The sequence below is a fragment of the Mauremys reevesii genome, linkage group 4, assembly GCF_016161935.1.
Source record: "Mauremys reevesii isolate NIE-2019 linkage group 4, ASM1616193v1, whole genome shotgun sequence".
NCBI classification, from domain to species: Eukaryota; Metazoa; Chordata; order Testudines; family Geoemydidae; genus Mauremys; species Mauremys reevesii.
In genome coordinates, this window is record NC_052626.1 from 30,734,936 (window position 1) to 30,753,684 (window position 18,749).

General features: G+C 42.7%; 2 protein-coding genes across 19 annotated transcripts in view; one reads left to right on the forward strand and one right to left on the reverse strand.

Moving 5' to 3' along the window:
- Positions 1–18,749, forward strand: part of GPR68 (G protein-coupled receptor 68) — a 45,352-nt gene that overhangs the window by 19,600 nt on the left and 7,003 nt on the right. For 2 of the 4 annotated variants that reach the window (XM_039534368.1, XM_039534371.1), the window contains one exon: positions 4,726–6,596. The exons of 1 other annotated variant lie outside the window; for it this stretch is intronic. In XM_039534368.1, coding sequence (XP_039390302.1) covers positions 4,868–5,965 — 1,098 coding nt within the window. In that variant the 5' untranslated portion in view covers positions 4,726–4,867 and the 3' untranslated portion in view covers positions 5,966–6,596. Of the gene's footprint in view, positions 1–172; positions 383–4,725; positions 6,597–18,749 lie in introns of those variants that run through there. One more of the 4 variants, XM_039534370.1, reaches the window with a different exon arrangement.
- The window catches only part of DGLUCY (D-glutamate cyclase), a 97,868-nt gene that overhangs the window by 1,993 nt on the left and 77,126 nt on the right, over positions 1–18,749 (reverse strand). For 14 of the 15 annotated variants that reach the window (XM_039534366.1, XM_039534363.1, XM_039534356.1 and 11 more), the window contains one exon: positions 9,696–10,398. In XM_039534366.1, coding sequence (XP_039390300.1) covers positions 10,258–10,398 — 141 coding nt within the window. In that variant the 3' untranslated portion in view covers positions 9,696–10,257. Of the gene's footprint in view, positions 1–9,695; positions 10,399–18,749 lie in introns of those variants that run through there. The other variant, XR_005597530.1, reaches the window with a different exon arrangement.

An 18,749-nucleotide genomic window follows, 5' to 3' on the forward strand; every position in this document is an offset into this window, starting at 1 on the left:
GTAGACCAGTGACTATCTTCTGGTTAGTCATTGGGTTTAGTTGCACCACAAGCAGTTTTTACAGAGCAACTTATTCATTTCTCTCTTTTTAAAATTTCTTCAGCTGTCTGGGTTGGCTTAGACTCTCTTTGCCTTAACCTCTGATTGTTGTTCCCTTCAATGCCAGCTTTTCTGGTACATTTTACAAGGGAGTTATTTGTCAGTTTCATAACACCAGAGGAAGGAAGAGGGGAAATGGTGGATTTAAACAACCTTTTATCACCTCGATCCTTGAACCATCGACACTGGCCTTGGGGCTACTTTACTTTACGCTGGCTGCCAAGCACCGATAAATTAATGGCTGGAAACCTGTCTGTTTCATCCACGTGTTAGTATAGTTAAGGTAGGTATTGAATTTACAAATATTTCATGAAGTCTAAACACGTTTTCAGTTGCCGCATGCATTAATCTTATAATATCTTTATCACATGCTATATGGTAATATTTAAGTTTTTGCTTTATAACTGTGAACCAGTGCTTAATCTGTAATTAAAGAGGTGCTGGGGTTCAAGCAATTTTTTTATTTTCATAACTAACATGGCAAGCTCAGAGGTGCTGGGTCTATGAATTGCCAAGCCTAGAGGTGCCGGGACTCAGCCCTGACACAAATTAAGCACTGCTGTGAACCCAGTCAGGAAGGATCATCTTCTGACCATTAAGAAGGCCTATCAAAACTAAATGGGCCATTGTGGGACAGCACAATACATAGACTTTAATTGCCCCCTTCACACCCATTAAGAGGCTACATGAAAAAGGGCTCATCCTCTCAGCTTGAATTCTGGAAGAAAGAAATAAAAATAGCTGTGAAGATTTTTTTTTCATCTCTTTTGTTGTGTAGATTCACAGGGCGGGAGCTATGAAACAGAAGCAGAGATCCCTAGGGTCACCCCTAAAAGACATTCAGAGTGGACATATTACTACAACTCTGTCATCTTTTGGAAACCATAGACTGTAACTTGTAATTTGTGTGTATTTGTTTGCTTGCTTTAACCTTATAATAACTCTCTCATTTCTTTTCTTAGTTAATAAATCCTTAGATAGTTTACTATAGGATTGGCTACAAGCATTATTTTTGGTGTGAAATCTGAGGTACAAATTGACCTGAGGTATGTGACTGGTCTCTTGTGACCAGAAGCAACCTGAATATTTTGTGAGCTTTGGTCTATAGCAACCAACCATCACTAAGTCCATCTTGCCTGGGTGGCAAAATAGACTGGAATGCCCAAAGGGACTGTCAGTAACTCCATGGTAAGGTTGTTATAGTGCTTTAGGAGTTCACACTTTGTTACCGGATCAGTGAAATCTAATTATAGACCGTACAACCAGTTTGGGGTCTCTGCCCTGCTTCTTGACAGTCTGCCCTAAGGTTGGCACTCATGGTCATCAGCCACTCCAGACAGCATTGACAGAAGTACTGGAGGAATCCTCCAAGCTCACTGCTACCTCACACAAGTAGACCAGTGCATAGCAGCTACCGTGCAGCCAAGAAGCTGGACTTCTGAGATTTTCCCCATATTTGAACCATGTGTTAAGTGATAAAGAGATAAAAACCTTAAAAGGAGCTCAAGTATATATTTTAGCTGTAACAGGGCAAAGAGTTTTATAGAAGCCAATTTCCTCTCCTTCCCCACTCAGATAACACACTCCAGCACTTCTGGGAGGCAGTGCACTTCATACAGTAGCAGGAAATCTTGTTGCCATCAGGTGCTAGTTTAAATTGGATTAGAACAATATTGTTTCAAGAAAACTTTTGCTGTGGCCTTCACACTGCGCTCCATTTTGAATTCTGGCAAAGGCTTACGGAAAACAAACCCAACTAACTTGGGGATTTCTCATACTTATGGGATTTGGTTTTCATACGGAGTAGTACTGATATTATAATAATAATATTTTGAATTCCTTGGAGGAAAAGTACCATTTGCAAAGCACTTTACAAATACAGATTGCATCTGATTTTTGTCTCAGTGCAATCTACATTCACCGTGGAGTTATTGTTATCCAGTTTAAGACTTTGGTACTACATTTCCAAACTTTTTGTTCTATGGGAGAAGATTTATGACCATAATGAAGAGAAAACTTCAAATCAAACCATTGATACTTGTGACTTGTTCCCTTCAAAGAGCTCTTCTTCTGCCACACTTGATTAATGCATAAAATAATTATGACACTGTCCACAGTAGAGGTGCACAGTTTTGTATGAGAATGCTAAGCAGGAGACTAAACTCTCCATACTTCACTGGATTCTACTTGTCTAACACACAACTAGCTTCAGCGAATGAAATCAGTGATATGAGAAAGGTAAACAGGATTCGGCCTACTGTCTCATGTTCCTGATTACTGAGTGGAATAGTGTGAAGGTGTTCCAGCCTGGTCACCGGGAGATCCAGGGTCCTCCTTCACCTCAGAGGTGATTCAAACCTTGTTGAATCTGTTACATGTTAACCAAAGTTGCAGTCTTCAATTATCATCATTTAAATGAAAGTTGCATGAAAGATTATTTTACTTTCTGACAGATATCCTTTAAAACATAAAATCAGCGATATAACTGCTTAAAAGTGAAAACCCAAGATTAGGCAAATAATTCAGGATGTGCTGTCCTAATGGTAAAAAGGTATTATTATGATTAGGGAAAATGGGACTGAGGTTTTTAACCACCCATGTGAAATATGCACAAGAAGCCATGTTTCTGTACTGAGCGTCACAGCCTCACACCCACAGCAGTGTGTCCTAGTGATTCTCGAGAAAGACTTGCTCCTGACCAGTCCTCCTGCACCACAATGTTGTTTAGGGGAAAGGTGTAAAAATAGCATCCCAAAATGTGTGTTCTTGCTCATGCTGCCTTCCTGGTATGCAGGTCATCCAAACAAGCACACAAACCAATTAGTTAGAATTTAAGACCCAGTCTTGCAATCTTTAGTCACATAACTGAACCTTACTCAAGTAATTAGTTCCATTGGTTTTGGTCTTGTCTCCCAGGGAAGGCTCTGTAGTGACTGGATGCCTTTATTAAGCATTCAAGATGCCCTTCCCTTCACACAGGATGTAAGGGCTCACATCAAACATATTTGAGATCCCTAAGAAAGCCTCAAGCAAGACCAGGCCTGATATTCCTGATGGGAAGGGGAGGGAAGCAAAAAAAAAAAAACACAAGCACAATCTTTCAAAGACATGTTTATGCTTAACTTCACTGTGACTTCAGTAGGACTACTCCACAGTGAGTAAAGTGAAACATGCATGAATCTTTGCAGGACAAGGTCAATGTTTTTAGTCTGGGGGGAAAACCACTTCCAACCATCTTCATCACATATAGAAGTAACATTTTTAAAACTTCTTTTTAGGTCTCTGTTAAAGGACTGTAGCCCATTAGCTCCTTGAAAAAGACTACAATTCCTTTTATAAAAACCATTAAAAAAATTCTACAATAACATTCTCAAACACTGCAGCACACAATACAACTGCTGCAGTGTTTGGGGCAATTGCTGTAGGAAAGGGTAGCTTTTGTTGTTGTTTGTTGCATTACATTGGGAGGGTTCCTACAACCTGACACTGCACAGAGATGAAAGGAAACAAACAAAAATACAACTAGGTTGAAATCAAACAGGGAGAGGAAACATGCAGAAGCTGTAAAGATCATTTCTACTCTCCCTTAGAATGCTGGCATTTTTTTGAACTGCCTAATATTAATTTGAGCTTTAGGAAATATACACCATATAAAAAGGGTTATCTTCACAAGAGTAAGCAGGCCTTCACCCCTGAACATCTACACTGAAGCCTTTACTTTTACTGTGATTGAACACACCTGTGAACAATCATGTTAGATGACCAAATGCTGACCATGATTTAGTGGTTGGTGGAGATCAGGATTTAATCAGTTAGCTGCCTGATGCTGAGCACAATTTATTGTGGTCTGTACTGACTGCTAAACTGTAGTCAGCTCTTCACAACCATGTTCAAACACTGTAAAATTGTGTAGTGTAGACAAGACTTGTATGGCTAGAGCTTTGGATTATAAAAGGGCTCCTTAGCTAAACATATTTATACCCATGTACAGTGGAGATGTACAAAGTGAAACTTGCAGCAGACGGATTTTTTTTGAGGATCCATTGTAAGTAAGCAGATCTGCAATGGAATATCTTGCAGGGCAGAGACAATGGATATGTTGTTGTTAGAGATTTTTACAGGATTCTGGAAATCTTTCCCTGCAAGATTCTTTTGATAGGGAAAAGTAGCTTTGCAACTGTGTCTGTGCAGGAGAGACTGCTTGAAAAGTGCAATTTCCTTGCAGGAATTGCTGAGTCAGTACATTTTGTTCAGGAAATTAAATTGCCATAGCTACAATGCCCTATAAGAAAGTCTGAATAGGACTCTATTCACTACTCTGCCTTGGGAAGCATGTTATCCTGAGCAACTAACTTAATATCTCTGTGCCTCATCTGTAAAATGGAGATATTTCCTTATCTGATAGCATGGTTGCGAGGCTAAACTGATGAATGTTTGTAAAGTGAAATGCTTTGGTGGAAGATGCTATATTCATGTATTTACAATTCCGAAATTATGAGATTTCTGAGGCAGGTCTTGTGTTAGAGAATTTGAGAGAGCTCAGGGCTAGGACAATTCAGTTTATTGAAAATGATACTATTTTTCAGTGATATTCCTCATAAGAACTTTCATATGTTTTACTTCCAGGTTGCTAGGATCCTAAGGCAGACAGCCACCTCAGTAGGAAGAGAGTGCGGAAGAAATGAGTAACTTATGAAACGGGATGAAATTAAAATTTACATCTCCGTCTTTGGGACCCTGATGAGAGATGTATGGTCACTGCTAGAAGATGCAGAATTCGACACAGAATGGGACTGGGAACAGTTCTACTAACTGCACCATTAATCACAGCATACACCAGACTTTATCCCCCACTATATACATACTTGTCTTTGCAATAGGTCTCCCAGCTAACTGCCTCTCGCTGTACTATGGGTACCTACAGATCAGGGCCAAAAATGAACTGGGGATCTATCTGTGCAATTTGACTATAGCAGACCTGTTCTACATCTTCTCTTTGCCTTTCTGGCTCCAGTACGTTTTGCAGCATGACAACTGGACCTATGATGCAAATCTGTGCAAAATCTGTGGCATACTCCTGTATGAAAACATCTACATCAGTGTGGGCTTCCTCTGCTGCATCTCCATTGACCGCTATCTAGCAGTGGTACATCCTTTTCGTTTCTATCAGTTTCGGACAATAAAGGCCGCTGTGGTAGTGAGCATCATAATCTGGGGCAAGGAAATTCTGATGAGCTGGTTTGTCTTTCAGCATGCTGATACTAGTATTGATGCAGAGAGTCATACAATATGCTTTGAACATTATCCCATCAAAGATTGGGAGCACAAGATCAATTACTACCGCTTCTTTGGTGGCTTCCTTTTCCCCTTCTTCCTACTGCTCTTTTCTTACTGTGGCATTTTACGAGTTGTCCGCAAGAGCCATGGTACGCAAAATAAGACAAAAATCCAAATTAAACGTCTGGTTTCAAGCACAGTTATAATTTTCTTGGTTTGCTTTGGACCATACCACATCCTGTTGGTAATTCGCAGCTTGTTTGAGAAGAACTGCATGTTTGCAGAGAAAATCTTTAACATTTACCACTTTTCTCTCTTGTTGACTAGTTTTAACTGTGTTGCTGACCCAGTATTGTACTGCTTTTCCAGTGAGAGCACCTACCAGAATTTTGTCAAAATGAGAGACTCCGGTTTAACATGCCTAAGATGTTTAAGGACTAAAACCCAGGTATCTTACCAGATGAAAACTCTAGAAACCCTCAGAAAAAGCAACAGTGTACCAGCAGTTGAAGAGCCAGAGTTATTAAACAAACTACATACTGTTAATGAAATGAAAGACTCTTCCATTGTCAGTATAGACAGACTTTAGCACCCGTTAGAAAGGCAGACTGATCTAAAGTTTCCAGGTCTAAGTTTGGGTTTCAGTCTTTGGTTTATAAATGTATTGCAACTGCTTTACATTCTAAAGAGCTTAATAACTCATCAGTATTATAAGCAGAGCTGAGTTGATACTCTTTCCACACGGGGAATTCCTTAGTTCCCTTGAGTAACCTGGGCCTTGACATAGGGCAGGGAAAATATACACCAGGTCAGTTTAGCTCAGGTCACATGTATATATTACTGACTCAGTATAGCGCTAGTCATGGGGAAGCTGCTTTTCTGATGACTGGACTGGCTGAAATAAGATGTTAGTGGTGTGAATTTTCCATAATGGTCTTTAATTGCTGATTGTTTGTCCATGTATTGACTTTATGAGAAAGCTGTCAAACTCTGTGATCACCTTGCTGAAAAGGTGGAAGATGGAACAAATTTATGTAAAATGAAGTGATAAACATTTCCCAAAAGAACATCTTTTGTCTATGTGTATGTTTTCTGTAACTTTGTCCCAATCATCCTCAAGCCATGCAACAACCAGTGAGCAGTGAATGCAAAGACACAGCCAAACTAAAAAAGCAAAGGAACCAGCCAACAAAATCATGAGGGATATATTAGAAGAGAATTCACAATGAAACTGTTTTCCATAACTGATAGTTAAGTTAATGTCTGTTGGGTCTTGAGCCACTGCTCTTTGGGCTTGATCCAGTGCCACTGATTCCCACTGACTTCAATGGACACTCGATCTGGAACTTAGTGGGCAATTAATTTATTCCATGGACTTCAAAGGAAGCATTAGTTTGGGGGCACAGATAGAGTTGACACCACATGCCAGTGCACTGATTCACAGTATTTGAGGATACACATTCATTTAAATCCATACTCCACTAACCAGTTTAAAATTTGGATTGTTGTGTTTTTTCATGTTTCTGTGTTTTGTGCAGCACAGAGCATAAAGGCACTTAAATTATAATAAATTGTAGGGCAGACAGTGTGTTGAACAGGATGAGTTTAACTTCTGTGTCCCCCAACAGATTTTTTTAAAATTCTCTAGTTTGATCCCTTATAAAGGGAACCACTTTTCCTGGAATGCAGTGTCAAAATGCATTGTATGTAAAGTGATCCATAATGGCTTTTGGTATACACACAGGGAACAGAAAAAACATAGGGAGGTCCTATTATACAACAAAATGTATTGGCAATAAAAGAATGGAAAGTCGCATATGTATAGGCTCCCACAATGCTTCCTACCCACATCTTGTTTCTTATACATCTTTGCTTTGCTAATCAATACTGCCTCACCTTTACTTCATCTCCTTTTTGAAGTCTAATTTTTGTGCCTTCTTGCCTTCTGCCCCTCACATCCTAATATCCCACCCGCACTGCTGCTCCTGGCATCCACCTTCTGCTTTCAAAGCTCTCCTTAAAACACACTAATTCTGTGCAGTGCAACCCACAGACAGACAATAACACACAGCAATGTAAATACCCAATATATTTAAAAAGACATTCAAAGGCAGATCTTTTGCATCTTGTGTCTGATTTGTGTTGTCTGTATGCTTAACACATAATACATACTGAACGCTGCACTGAAAATCACTGTGAAAGTATACACTAGAAATAATTAGGGAATACGTTTAATAATTAATGCATTGATTATATTTTCCTCCTATATTGATTTGTTCTGTGATTGGAGTAACTATCTTTTGGCTTTGGCCCACAGAGTCCATTTGTGAGACTTCAGATCATTCTCTCTTCCCTCCTTGTGCCCAAAGAAATCATATCCCCACTTCCAAAAGAGGATTAGGTCTGTTTACATTAACACTCAGCTTGTTTAGTTCATTTAAGTTTCATTATGCTGAGAGCTCCCACGATGCTGGGTTGATTTCCTTATACATGCACTTTTCTCCTGATCATTGTTATTTAACGTTACTTCCTTCCAAACCTTTCCCATTCCATTCTGCCCTCTAGGTCACATGGCAGCCGTTCCAAATTGCACTAAGCAAATCTAGAATGTTGTTGGGAATGCAGCCTGCACAAACACATCTTTAACTATTCATTCTCCCTGATCTAAAATGGTGTTAGGCACACACCAGTTTTGGATTAAGAAGATTGAAGGCATTTGTTGCCTTGTTTATGTTAACTCTTTTATAGTCTTCCATGTCAATTAAAATATGGAGCTGGAATGAAGAGTATGGCATCTTACATGCAACTGTCATCTACTAGAATAAGGCTAATCTGAGTTGGTACATGCGTGGGGCCAAATTTCGTTGTCAGTGTAAAAGCAGATTGAAACCTGTGCAACTGAGTCAGAATTTGGCCCTTAGAATTTTAAAATTTCTTCTATCCTACAGAAAGGGAGGTGTTTGTGGTTTTCTTTTTCTAAACATGAACTCAGTGCTGCTTAATGAAATTCATCCTGCCGGACAGGTGCAATTTTAATGTCACGACTATACCAGTAGTTTAATTATCACAGATTTTCACTATGACGGCCTTTTACTCTGCATATAACATCATATGCCACATTGCAGTTGTCAGGAAAATGCTATACATCGCCACCAGATTAAAGTCTCATTAATGAAAAAGAGCTGGGATTTTTATTATTATTTAGAGAAAAACAACAAAGTGTTAAACTTAGTATTTCCCAGTAATAGCTGTCTGACATATCCCCGTATTTGCTGGAAGATGGGAGTGGATAAAGACTTACTGATTCAAACATTCTTGACTAAATTGAGTGTTGTAAAATACATTTGTTACAGCTGCTAATTGGTGGTTACAGAGTTAAGTAAATGCAGTCTTAGTGGAGTGCTTTCATCCCCGCACTGGACTGTGTGTGGATGCAGATGTGAGAGAGAGACACACACAAACCAGGCCTCTCTTTCACCAAAGGGAAATTTCTGCATAATGTCAGTTTCATTATTTCCCCATGCTTTACACAGGAGTCATGCAATGCTACTATTATTTCACTAATTCTGGTAAAGCTTCCCTTGTTTATTCACGATCAAAAGAATACACAGTCAGAGGGGCTGCAGGAACTGAAAATTGCTGAGGGTCTCGACAGACCACTTAATGATCTTTCCAAATGTTGTTTGTACCATTAGCTAACTATTGTAAAGCGCTTTGGATAAAAGCACTGTATTAAAAAAAAACCCTTAATAATAATTAATGTTTTGGGGTTCTACACATAAAGGCACACAACTCATATTTTAATATCAGTAGTCTTACCTTTCTAATGCGATGGATGTGCCCTCTCTCCCCTGCCACGGCAGTGCGAAGGGGGCAGGGAGGATGGGCTCTGCCCCTCCACAGAGCTGAGGCTGGGAAGGAGGGTCATCGCTCCCTGCCAGCCGCAGCCCTGGAGTTGAGGAAAGTCGTCTTTCTATGGCCGCCGCAGCCCTGCATGTCCCAAATTCACTCCACCCCCTCTTCTCACCCCACTGCCCCCTCCCACCTACCCCTTATTCCCCCCCAAGGCCACCACCTCACCTTACATGTGCGTCTTTTCCAGCGTCCAGGCACCTAATTAGTGGAGCCCCGCTTATGCAGCTCCACTAATTAGATGGGTGGCCCTTCATTCTCTTGTGCGCGGCTGCACAGGCACACACCTTGGAACTATCCGTGGACTACCTGAATGGAGCTCATGGACCACCGGTGGTCCGCGGACCACAGTTTGAGAACCTCTGGTGTAGATGATACATTTAGAACTTTCACTGCTATAAAGCCTCTTTTTTTTTTTAACCTGCACCTTTATTGGAGCTGCTTTCCATACTGTCTTTTAAAAACCAAGTTGCTACAAGCACTACTTCCTGTTGCAGCAATGTGGCTTAGTAAAACAGGAACAAGCAATGGTTACAACACTTCTGCATTTAATGGAAAGAGACACTTGATTTTTTCATGAAACACGGGTCACCTTTTACTATATAAGGCCATAGATTGTCTGAGTGAGTCATTATAACTAAGAGTTTTATGCTTATCAAACAGGAAAGATGGGCTTGTGGTGAAGGCAGGAGGCTGGGACTCTTGAGAGCTGCATTCAGGTCTGTGTCAGACTCTTGATGAAATAATTTAATCTCTCCATCTCTCATGTCTTAATCTGCCAAATGGGACTAATGAAACCTCCCTATTTCACAGCAAAGTTAGAAGGATAATCATTAATGATTGTGAGGTGCTCAGACACTAGTGATGGAGACCATATAAGTACCTTCAAGCCTTTTCTGGTCTTCCATACCTTGTTAGATTAGGGGTGGAGAGATACTCTAGAGTTTAGAAATGGTTAGGGAAAAGGCATCACGGTATCTGCTCCAGAAGTTTTTCAATCATAACTGAGTGTATATTGTAGAAGGGCAGTCCATCCACTTCCATTTCGAGACTGGCAGTTATTCCACTACGGACTCCATGCTGTATAAGTGTCTTCAGTAACTTTTCTTCCTAAAACAAGGTATAATTAATATATTACTAATGTAACTAATAAGGCAAAGAATATTCCTCAAAAGCTTTCAATTAAACATTAGAAGACTGTGACCATATCTGCCTAAGAATTTATTTTGGCTAGCAGTATCAAAAACATTACCACTCTAAGGGGGCCAAAGGGTACTTTTAGTAGCAGGAAATGCAAATGCTAAGGAATTAACAAAAGGCAGTATTCATAGATACCCTTTTAATTACTGTGCAATGTTAATGGTACCAAACCAAAAGCATATTAGTGTCCATTCAGAAATCTGAATCCACCGCATTGAGATTCTGGCTAGCTTCATGTTAGTAAATTTCGAAAAGTGGAACCAAACACATATTCACACAAAGCATCTTAAAGACTATCTGGTTCCCCCAGAAAATAATGGCTTAAAGCAGCCTGGATGTGACATGTTCTTTTAGGGCTAACTGACTGCTTTTATTGGCTAGGGCTGGCAGTGTGCGTGTGTATGTGTGTGGGGGGGGGTGTCCCCCCATAAGTAGCATAAATTCACCCGTGGGAGGGCTTCTGCCATCCTTTGGGCTTCTCATCACTAACTAACTTATTTCCTGATATATACAACAGTCGGAAACAGACAGATTTTAAAGAAAAGAAACAGGGGGAAAGAGAAAAGATGGGGAGATAGAGAAATAGAAAATACTGGGATAATCTGTGCAACCTATATCCAACTTTGCACAATGATCAGACCCTCAGCTTCTACTGATTTCAGTGAGACTTGAGGGAGCTTAGCACCACACCTGGTTGGATCCTAATACAATGAGAGGATAAACAGGAAGGAAAGAAAAGAAACATTTTTAGTACTTGTAGTTCGCTTGATACAAGAATTCATAAACCAAAAATGTCAAGTATTCCCGTTCATGAAATGGACACTATTTGTACATAAATGTTTCAAACCCTACTGATTACAATAGTTTTACTACAGTGTTTGGATATATGAATGAAGTATACTGTAGCATTATTATACATATGTATAATGTACTTTTGTGTGTGATTACATTTGAAATTTTTTTGGAAGCACTGGAATAGTCTCCCAAAGCCAATTAACAATTGAAAATTTGTTAGCTGGTACCCTGTTTTTCTAACTGTACCCCTTAATGATTGCTATCTTTCTTAAATTTCCTGATCCATGTGATATATATTTCACAGCCAAAGCAGTCTTAAATAAGACACAGCTTTTACAGTAAAGAACCAGAAAATGCCTAGGTACATTATGTCAAACTGTGCACAGCAACCAGTTAATTAACTTCTTACAGAAAGCATCTGGCTTCAGCTTTTGCATAAGTGCCAATTTTCATAAGATGGTGACATGATTCTGATCATAACTGTGCTTTAACATCTAAATATATCAAGTGCAGAATCCAGCTGTAAATTTAAGTATGAGCCCTTTCCCCATGCAAAAAGTTTCAGAGTAGCAGCCGTGTTAGTCTGTATCCGCAAAAAGAACAGGAGTACTTGTGGCACCTTAGAGACTAATAAATTTATTTCAGCATGAGCTTTCGTGAGCTACAGCTCACTTCTTTGGATGCATAGAATGGAACACACAGACATGAGATATTTATACACAGATCTTGGGAGACAGGCCAGTCCTTGCTTATAGACAGCCTCCCAACCTGAAGCAAATACTCACCAGCAACCGCATACCATACAACATAAATACTAACCCAGGAACCTATCCTTGCAACAAAGCCCGATGCCAGCTCTGTCCACATATCTATTCAAGTGACACCATCATAGGACCTAATCACATCAGCCACGCCATCAGGGGCTCGTACACCTGCACATCTACCAACGTGATAGATGCCATCATGTGCCAGCAATGCCCCTCTGCCATGTACATTGGCCAAACCGGACAGTCTCTACGCAAAAGAATAAATGGACACAAATCTGACATCAGGAATCATAACATTCAAAAACCAGTGGGAGAACACTTCAACCTCTCTAACCACTCAGTGACAGACTTGAAGGTGGCAGTTTTGCAACAAAAAAACTTCAAAAACAGACTCCAAAGAGAGACTGCTGAACTCGAATTAATATGCAAGTTAGATACATTTAACTCAAGCCTAAACAGAGACTGGGAATGGTTGGGTCATTACACTAATTGAATCTATTTCCCTATGTTAAGTTCGCCTCACACCTTCTATGGGTCATCTTAATTATCACTTCAAAAGTTTTTTTTCTCCTCCTGATGATAGCTCATCTCAATTGATTAGACTCTTCCTGTTGGTATGCATACTTCCACCTTTTCATGTTCTCTGTATGTATAAATATCTCATGTCTGTGTGTTCCATTCTATGCATCCGAAGAAGTGAGCTGTAGCTCACGAAAGCTCATGCTGAAATAAATTTGTTAGTCTCTAAGGTGCCACAAGTACTCCTGTTCTTCATGCAAAAAGTGTCTCTGAACGCAAAATGATGTAAACTAAATTTCTCCTCTGGACTCATGAGGGACAAACAAACTAGATGGATTTATTCTCATCTTGTAGCTATAATTCTTTTACCTTTAGCAAGTACATTTTACTTGCTAAACATCTCTGGCCTGACTACACTGAAAAAGCTTCTTCTGTTTAATACGATGAGATTGTCTCTGCTAAACTATATTCTACTGTCAGATATGTTACTCTGTGTATGTCTGTAATGGGCAAACACAATGTGTAACAGCTTTCCTTAGCTGTGGAGTTCTTTGCAATTCACTCTCAAATCAATGTTTACAAAAGTACTTCAAACTGAGCGCAAAAATTAGGGCAACAAGAAATTCAAATTAAATAACCGAAATAGCAAGCAATACAGTAGAAATACACTGATTTGCATTAGTAATGGGGAAAACCCATTTGTGAATTTAACGAGTGAATAAATAATAGTAAAACAAGGATAGTACATCTTTATATGCTGTTCATTTATGCAGACAACTATAGTTCAGCTTGAATTTGTGATAGTACATAATGTGTGAGTGAATGATGTGTAGTATATTTCGTAATACTAATAATGAAATTTTAGCCATACAGCAACTCCCAAAAGAAATGGTTCTTTGAGATGCAGATCTACTGGAAGAAGAAACTTACTCTAGCGGTGGTTCTTCAAGATGTGATAAAGACGTGTATTCCACTTAGATGCATGAGCGGAGCTGGAGATTTTGCCTGACAGTACCTATAGAGGGGTGGCACCTCATGGCTGTGGCCCCTCCCCTGGCTATATGAGACAGCACCACCCTGCTGAGTTCCTCCGTTCTGAATGCCCCTGAGAGAAGACTCCAATGCACAGGGGATGGAGGGTAGCCTGTGGAATACACATCTGCATAACATCTTGAAGAACCACAGTTACAGTAAGTAACCGTTTCTTCTTCTTCTTCTTCAAGTAGATGTAGAAGTGTATTCCCCTTAGGTGACTCACAAGCAGTACGCTGTCCAGGAGAGGCGTGTTAAGGGTCTATCGAAAGCGGGATCACAGGACTGTCCTTCTAAAGCTTGCATCCACTTTGGAAGATGCGATAATAGCATAATGATCTGTAAACGTGTATGAATGACCATGTGGCAAATATCAAATATGGAAAAGTCACTGAGGAACACTATCACCATTGCTTGCACTCTCATCAAATGAGACCATATCAACTGAGGAGGTACAGTTCAAGCTATCTTGATATGCACAATCTTGATACAGAGATGGTCTGTGAAGAGACTGCTTGCCCCTTTGTGCGGTCTGCATATGCCATGAACAGGTGAGGCAAACCACGAAACACTTCAGTCCTATCTAGGTAAAAGGCTAGACATTGTTTGACATCCAAACTATGGAGGTACTGTTACTCCGGGAATGAATGCAGCTTAGGAAAAAATACAGGTAAATACACTGCCTGGTTCAAATGAAACTGAGACCCCACTTTGGATAAAGACCTTGGGTGTGGTCATAAAGTTACCTTGTCTTTGAAGAACTGTATGTAAGGAGGCCCACCCATCAGGGCCTGCAACTCTCACACCCTCCTGGTAGATGTAATGGCTACGAGGAATGTGGTTTTCTGAGACAAAAGAGGCAGTGGGCAGGAAACAAGGGGCTTGAGTAGAGGGTCCATTAAAGCCGCCAGAACTGTATTTAGGTCCCACAAGGGGACTGGCTCACAGACCAGAGGATTAAATGGAGAAGACCTTTTTAGAAATCTTGTCATCAAGGCATTGGAAAAGATTGAGTTTCTGTGAACATGAAAGATTGCTGCTAGATGCACTCTTAGTGAACTGACTGCAAGGCCCAGTTTCTGTAGATGTAGTACAGGGGCGGGCAAACTTTTTGGCTTGAGGGCCACATCGGGTTTCCAAAATTGCATGGAGGGCTGGTTAGCGGAGGCTGTGCCTCCCCAAATAGCCAGGCATGGCCTGGCCCTGCTCCCTATTCTACCCTTCCTACTTCTCGCCCTCTGACAGCCTCCCCGGAGACTCTTGCCCCATCCAACCCTCCCCCCCCCGTTCCCTGTCCCCTGACAGCCCCCAGAACCACTGCTCCTGACTGCCCCCCCAATCCAACCCCTCCTCTCATTCCTGACTGCCTCCGCCCCGGGGACCCGTGTCCTATCCAACCACCCGTTCTCTCTGTCCCCTGACCGTCCCTGGAACCCCTGCCCCTGACTGCCCCCCGCCGCCCAATCCGACCCCCCCGTCTCCTTCTTGACTGCCCCCTGAGGACTCCTGCCCCCATTCAACCCCCCTGTTCCCTGCCCTCTGACTGCCCAAACCCCTATCCACACCCCCACCCCCTGACCACCACCCTAAACTCCCCTGCCCTCTATCCAACCCCCCCCCAGCTTCCTGCCCCCTTACCACTCTGCCTGGAGCACCGGTGGCTGGTGGCACTACAGCTGTGCTGTCCAGAGCACCAAGAAAGGCAGCTGTGCCACCAGGCTGGAGCCAGCCATGCCACGCCACTGCACAGCACAGAGCACCGGGTCAGGCCACGGTTCTGCAGCTGTGAAGCCCCAGGAACTCGCAGCTCCGCCACCCAGAGCATTGCGCCAGTGGCGGCACGAGCTGAGGCAGTGGGGGAACAGCAGGGGAGGGGCTGGGGGTGAGCCTCCCAGGGCAGGAGCTCAGGGGCTGGGCAGGAGGGTCCCGCGGGCCGGATGTGGCCCGCAGGCTGTAGTTTGCCTGCCTCTGATATAGTAGGTACCCCAAGGTGTCCTGGATAGAAGATTACACCGGTTGGATCCCACATGGAAGACCTCTTCCACTTTGCTAAGTAAGCCATCTTAGTAGAGGACTTCCTTCTAATGAGCAGGACTTGTTGGACACTGAGCACTGCTCTTTCTCTTCATTAAACCATGCAGCAGCCTCACTGTAAGGTATAGGAAGGTAAGTGCAGGATGGAGAGTGATGCCATGGTTCTGAGTGAGCAGGATGCAATGGGGAAGAAGTGGTGTAGGAGGCTGAACCAATGGTCCAAGACGGTCCAAGAACCAGTACTGCCTCAGCCATGCTGGAGAAATGCGGATGAGCTTGGCCTGATCCACCTTGAGCTTGAGGATGACCTGAGGAATGATTGGGATAGGGGAGAACGTATACAGAAGAGTCGACTGCCAGCTACAGTGGAAGACATCAGAGAGGGAGCTCGGGTTGAGACACCTCCACCAAGAGCTCAATAGGTGACACTTCCTGTTTTTGCTCATCACAAACAGGTTGACCATGGGAATGCCCCATGTTGCAAGGATGACCCGGAGGACCCTCGCCTTCAGGGACCACTTGTGACTCAGGTAGAAAACCCCACTTAGATGGTCCATGAGACAATTCTGCATGCCAGGCAAGTGGACAGCTATCAGAGTGATGTCCTCTTAAATGCAGAATTGCCCAGGTTGATCATCTCTAGGCATAGTAACCTACAGTGTGCTCCCCCTTGTTTGTTCACACAGTACATTGTGGTGGTATTGTTGGTGAGTATGTGAACAATGCATTGTGGATTGCCGAAAGCTCCAGCATGCTGCTATGGAGTGAGGCTTCCTGTTCCAACCACAGACACTGTACTCTCAGTGAGTCCAGATGTGCTCCCCAACCCTGAAGGGAAGCATCGTAACTACTGACTTATTTGGAGAGAGCTGACCGAAGGGGATGCCCTGCCATACATTGTGTGGGCATGCCCATCACTGTAAGGCGTACAGGACTAGTGGAGGAAAGGTGAACCAAACTGTCCAGAGAATGCAGGGCAGAGTGGTAGACCATCTACCACATGTGAAGGGGGTGAAAGTACAGCCTCGCAAATTTGACTACATGTGTACAAGCGGATATGTGGCCCAACAGGCACAGACACACCTGGACTGTTGTGGAGGGCTGAGAATGTAGACTAAGGCAGAGATGTTGAACTGCATGGACGTGATCAGTCAGCAGGAACACCCTTAACATCATAGAATCTAACAGGGCCCCAATGAACTCGATTTTTGATGGGAGCGAAGGTTGACTTTATGGTGTTTAAAATGAGATCCAGACGGTTTAGCAAACACAACATGGTGTTGATGTAGGCAACAACTTCCTCTCTGGAGCTGCTTCTTAGTAGCCAGTCATCAAGGTACGGGAAGATGTGGATTCCCTTCCTCCTGAGATATGCCATAACCTTGGCCATGCAACTGGTGAAAACTCAAGGGACAGAAGAGAGTTTGGGAAAACCATATACTAAAAGTATACTAAAACCATATACTAAAAATGGGAAAACCATATACTAAAAGTGGTGTTCTCCTACAATGAAATGGAGAAACTTCCTGTGGCTTGGTAGAATCGCCACATGAAAGTAGGTCCAGAGCAGCAAACCAGTCGTTCTGAGACAGCGCAGGGAGGATAGTCAATAGAGTAAACATTTGGAACCTCATGTATTTGATAAACTTGTTGAGACCACAAAGATCGAGTATGGGTCTTATTCCACCCTTGGGTTTGGGTGTCAGGAAGTACTAGAAGTAGAAGTCTGGTGTTCTGGAAGAACTTCCTCCAGGTTCCACCACTCCCAACGCTAGCTGAGAGTGGACCTGCTCGATGAGCAGTGTCTCATGAGAAGGGTCCCTGAAGAGGGCTGGAGATGGGAGAGGAGGTGTAGAGAGCAACTGGATGGCATAACCTGATCTGACATTGTCTAGGACCCAGTTGTCGGAAGTAATTGATCCTCAAACATTATTAACGTGGTCTAGCCTGTCCCCAAAGGAGTAGGGGGGAAGAAGAAGGTGTAGCAATGACTGGAACAGTGCTCTGGACCAAGGAGTCAAAATGAGCACATAGAGGGTACAGGGGGAAGACACATGGACTGGCCAAATCCCAAGCTTGACTGCTTCCTCTTGTGGGAACAATCCCTTTTTCTTGGGTAGTCCTGCTGTTTTGGGGGGAAGAAATGCACAAAGGAGTGATGCAGGCAGTACTACTGCTGCTGAGCACCATAGTGGTGCCTCTGTGTCAACAATGTGTACCTCCGCAAGAACCTCAAGATAGCCCTGGAGTCCTTAAAGGAGCACTAGTGTGTAATTGATCTTTTCCGAGAACAAGGTCCATCTGTCAAAAGGCAAGTCCTCGATGGCTTGGTGGACATCATGCGCAATTCCAGAGTTTTGCAGTCAGTAAGCCCTCCTCACAGTGATTACAGAATGCATCACCCTGGCCAAAGTGTCTACAACTTCAAGAGCAGACCGCAGGGATGTCTTGGGCACCAAGCAGCCTTCCATGACAAACACCCAAAACTCCTCACAAAAGGTCTCAGGCCCACAGATTTGTACATAGCTGTCCAATTAAGGAAATTATATTTGGACACCAAGACTTGTTGATTGGTGATCCACATCTGTAGGGACAAGGACGTGTAGACTTTCCAGCCCAGAAGGGCCAACAGCTTGGAGTCTCTGTTGTTAGCGGTGGACTTTCCGCACTGTCGAGCTGTGTCACTAACCACCATTACAACCAGGGAATTCAGAGCCGAATGGGAATAGAACTCCTCAAATCCCTGCACAGGAACAAAATAGCACTTTTCCATGCACTTAGCCAGTGGCAATACCGAGGCCGGTGTGCTCCAGAGGGCTTTTGCTGGTTCAAGAAATGCATCATTGATTGGGAGGGCAACTCTCCAGAGACAGATGGCTGCAGAATGTCCACCAATTTGTGGGTGTTCTCATGCAGGAACTCTGCCTGAATGTCAAGGGACATGGATACAGTGTAAAAGGTCACAGTATGCCTGAAAGTCCTCCAGTATGGAAGGGGAGGATAAATCGGACAGAACAGCATCATCTGGAGATGAGGACGATGTTCTTGATTGAGCCAAAGCTGGATCTTGCTCCCGGGATAACTTACCCAGATGGGAGGACTCCGGAGGCTCTA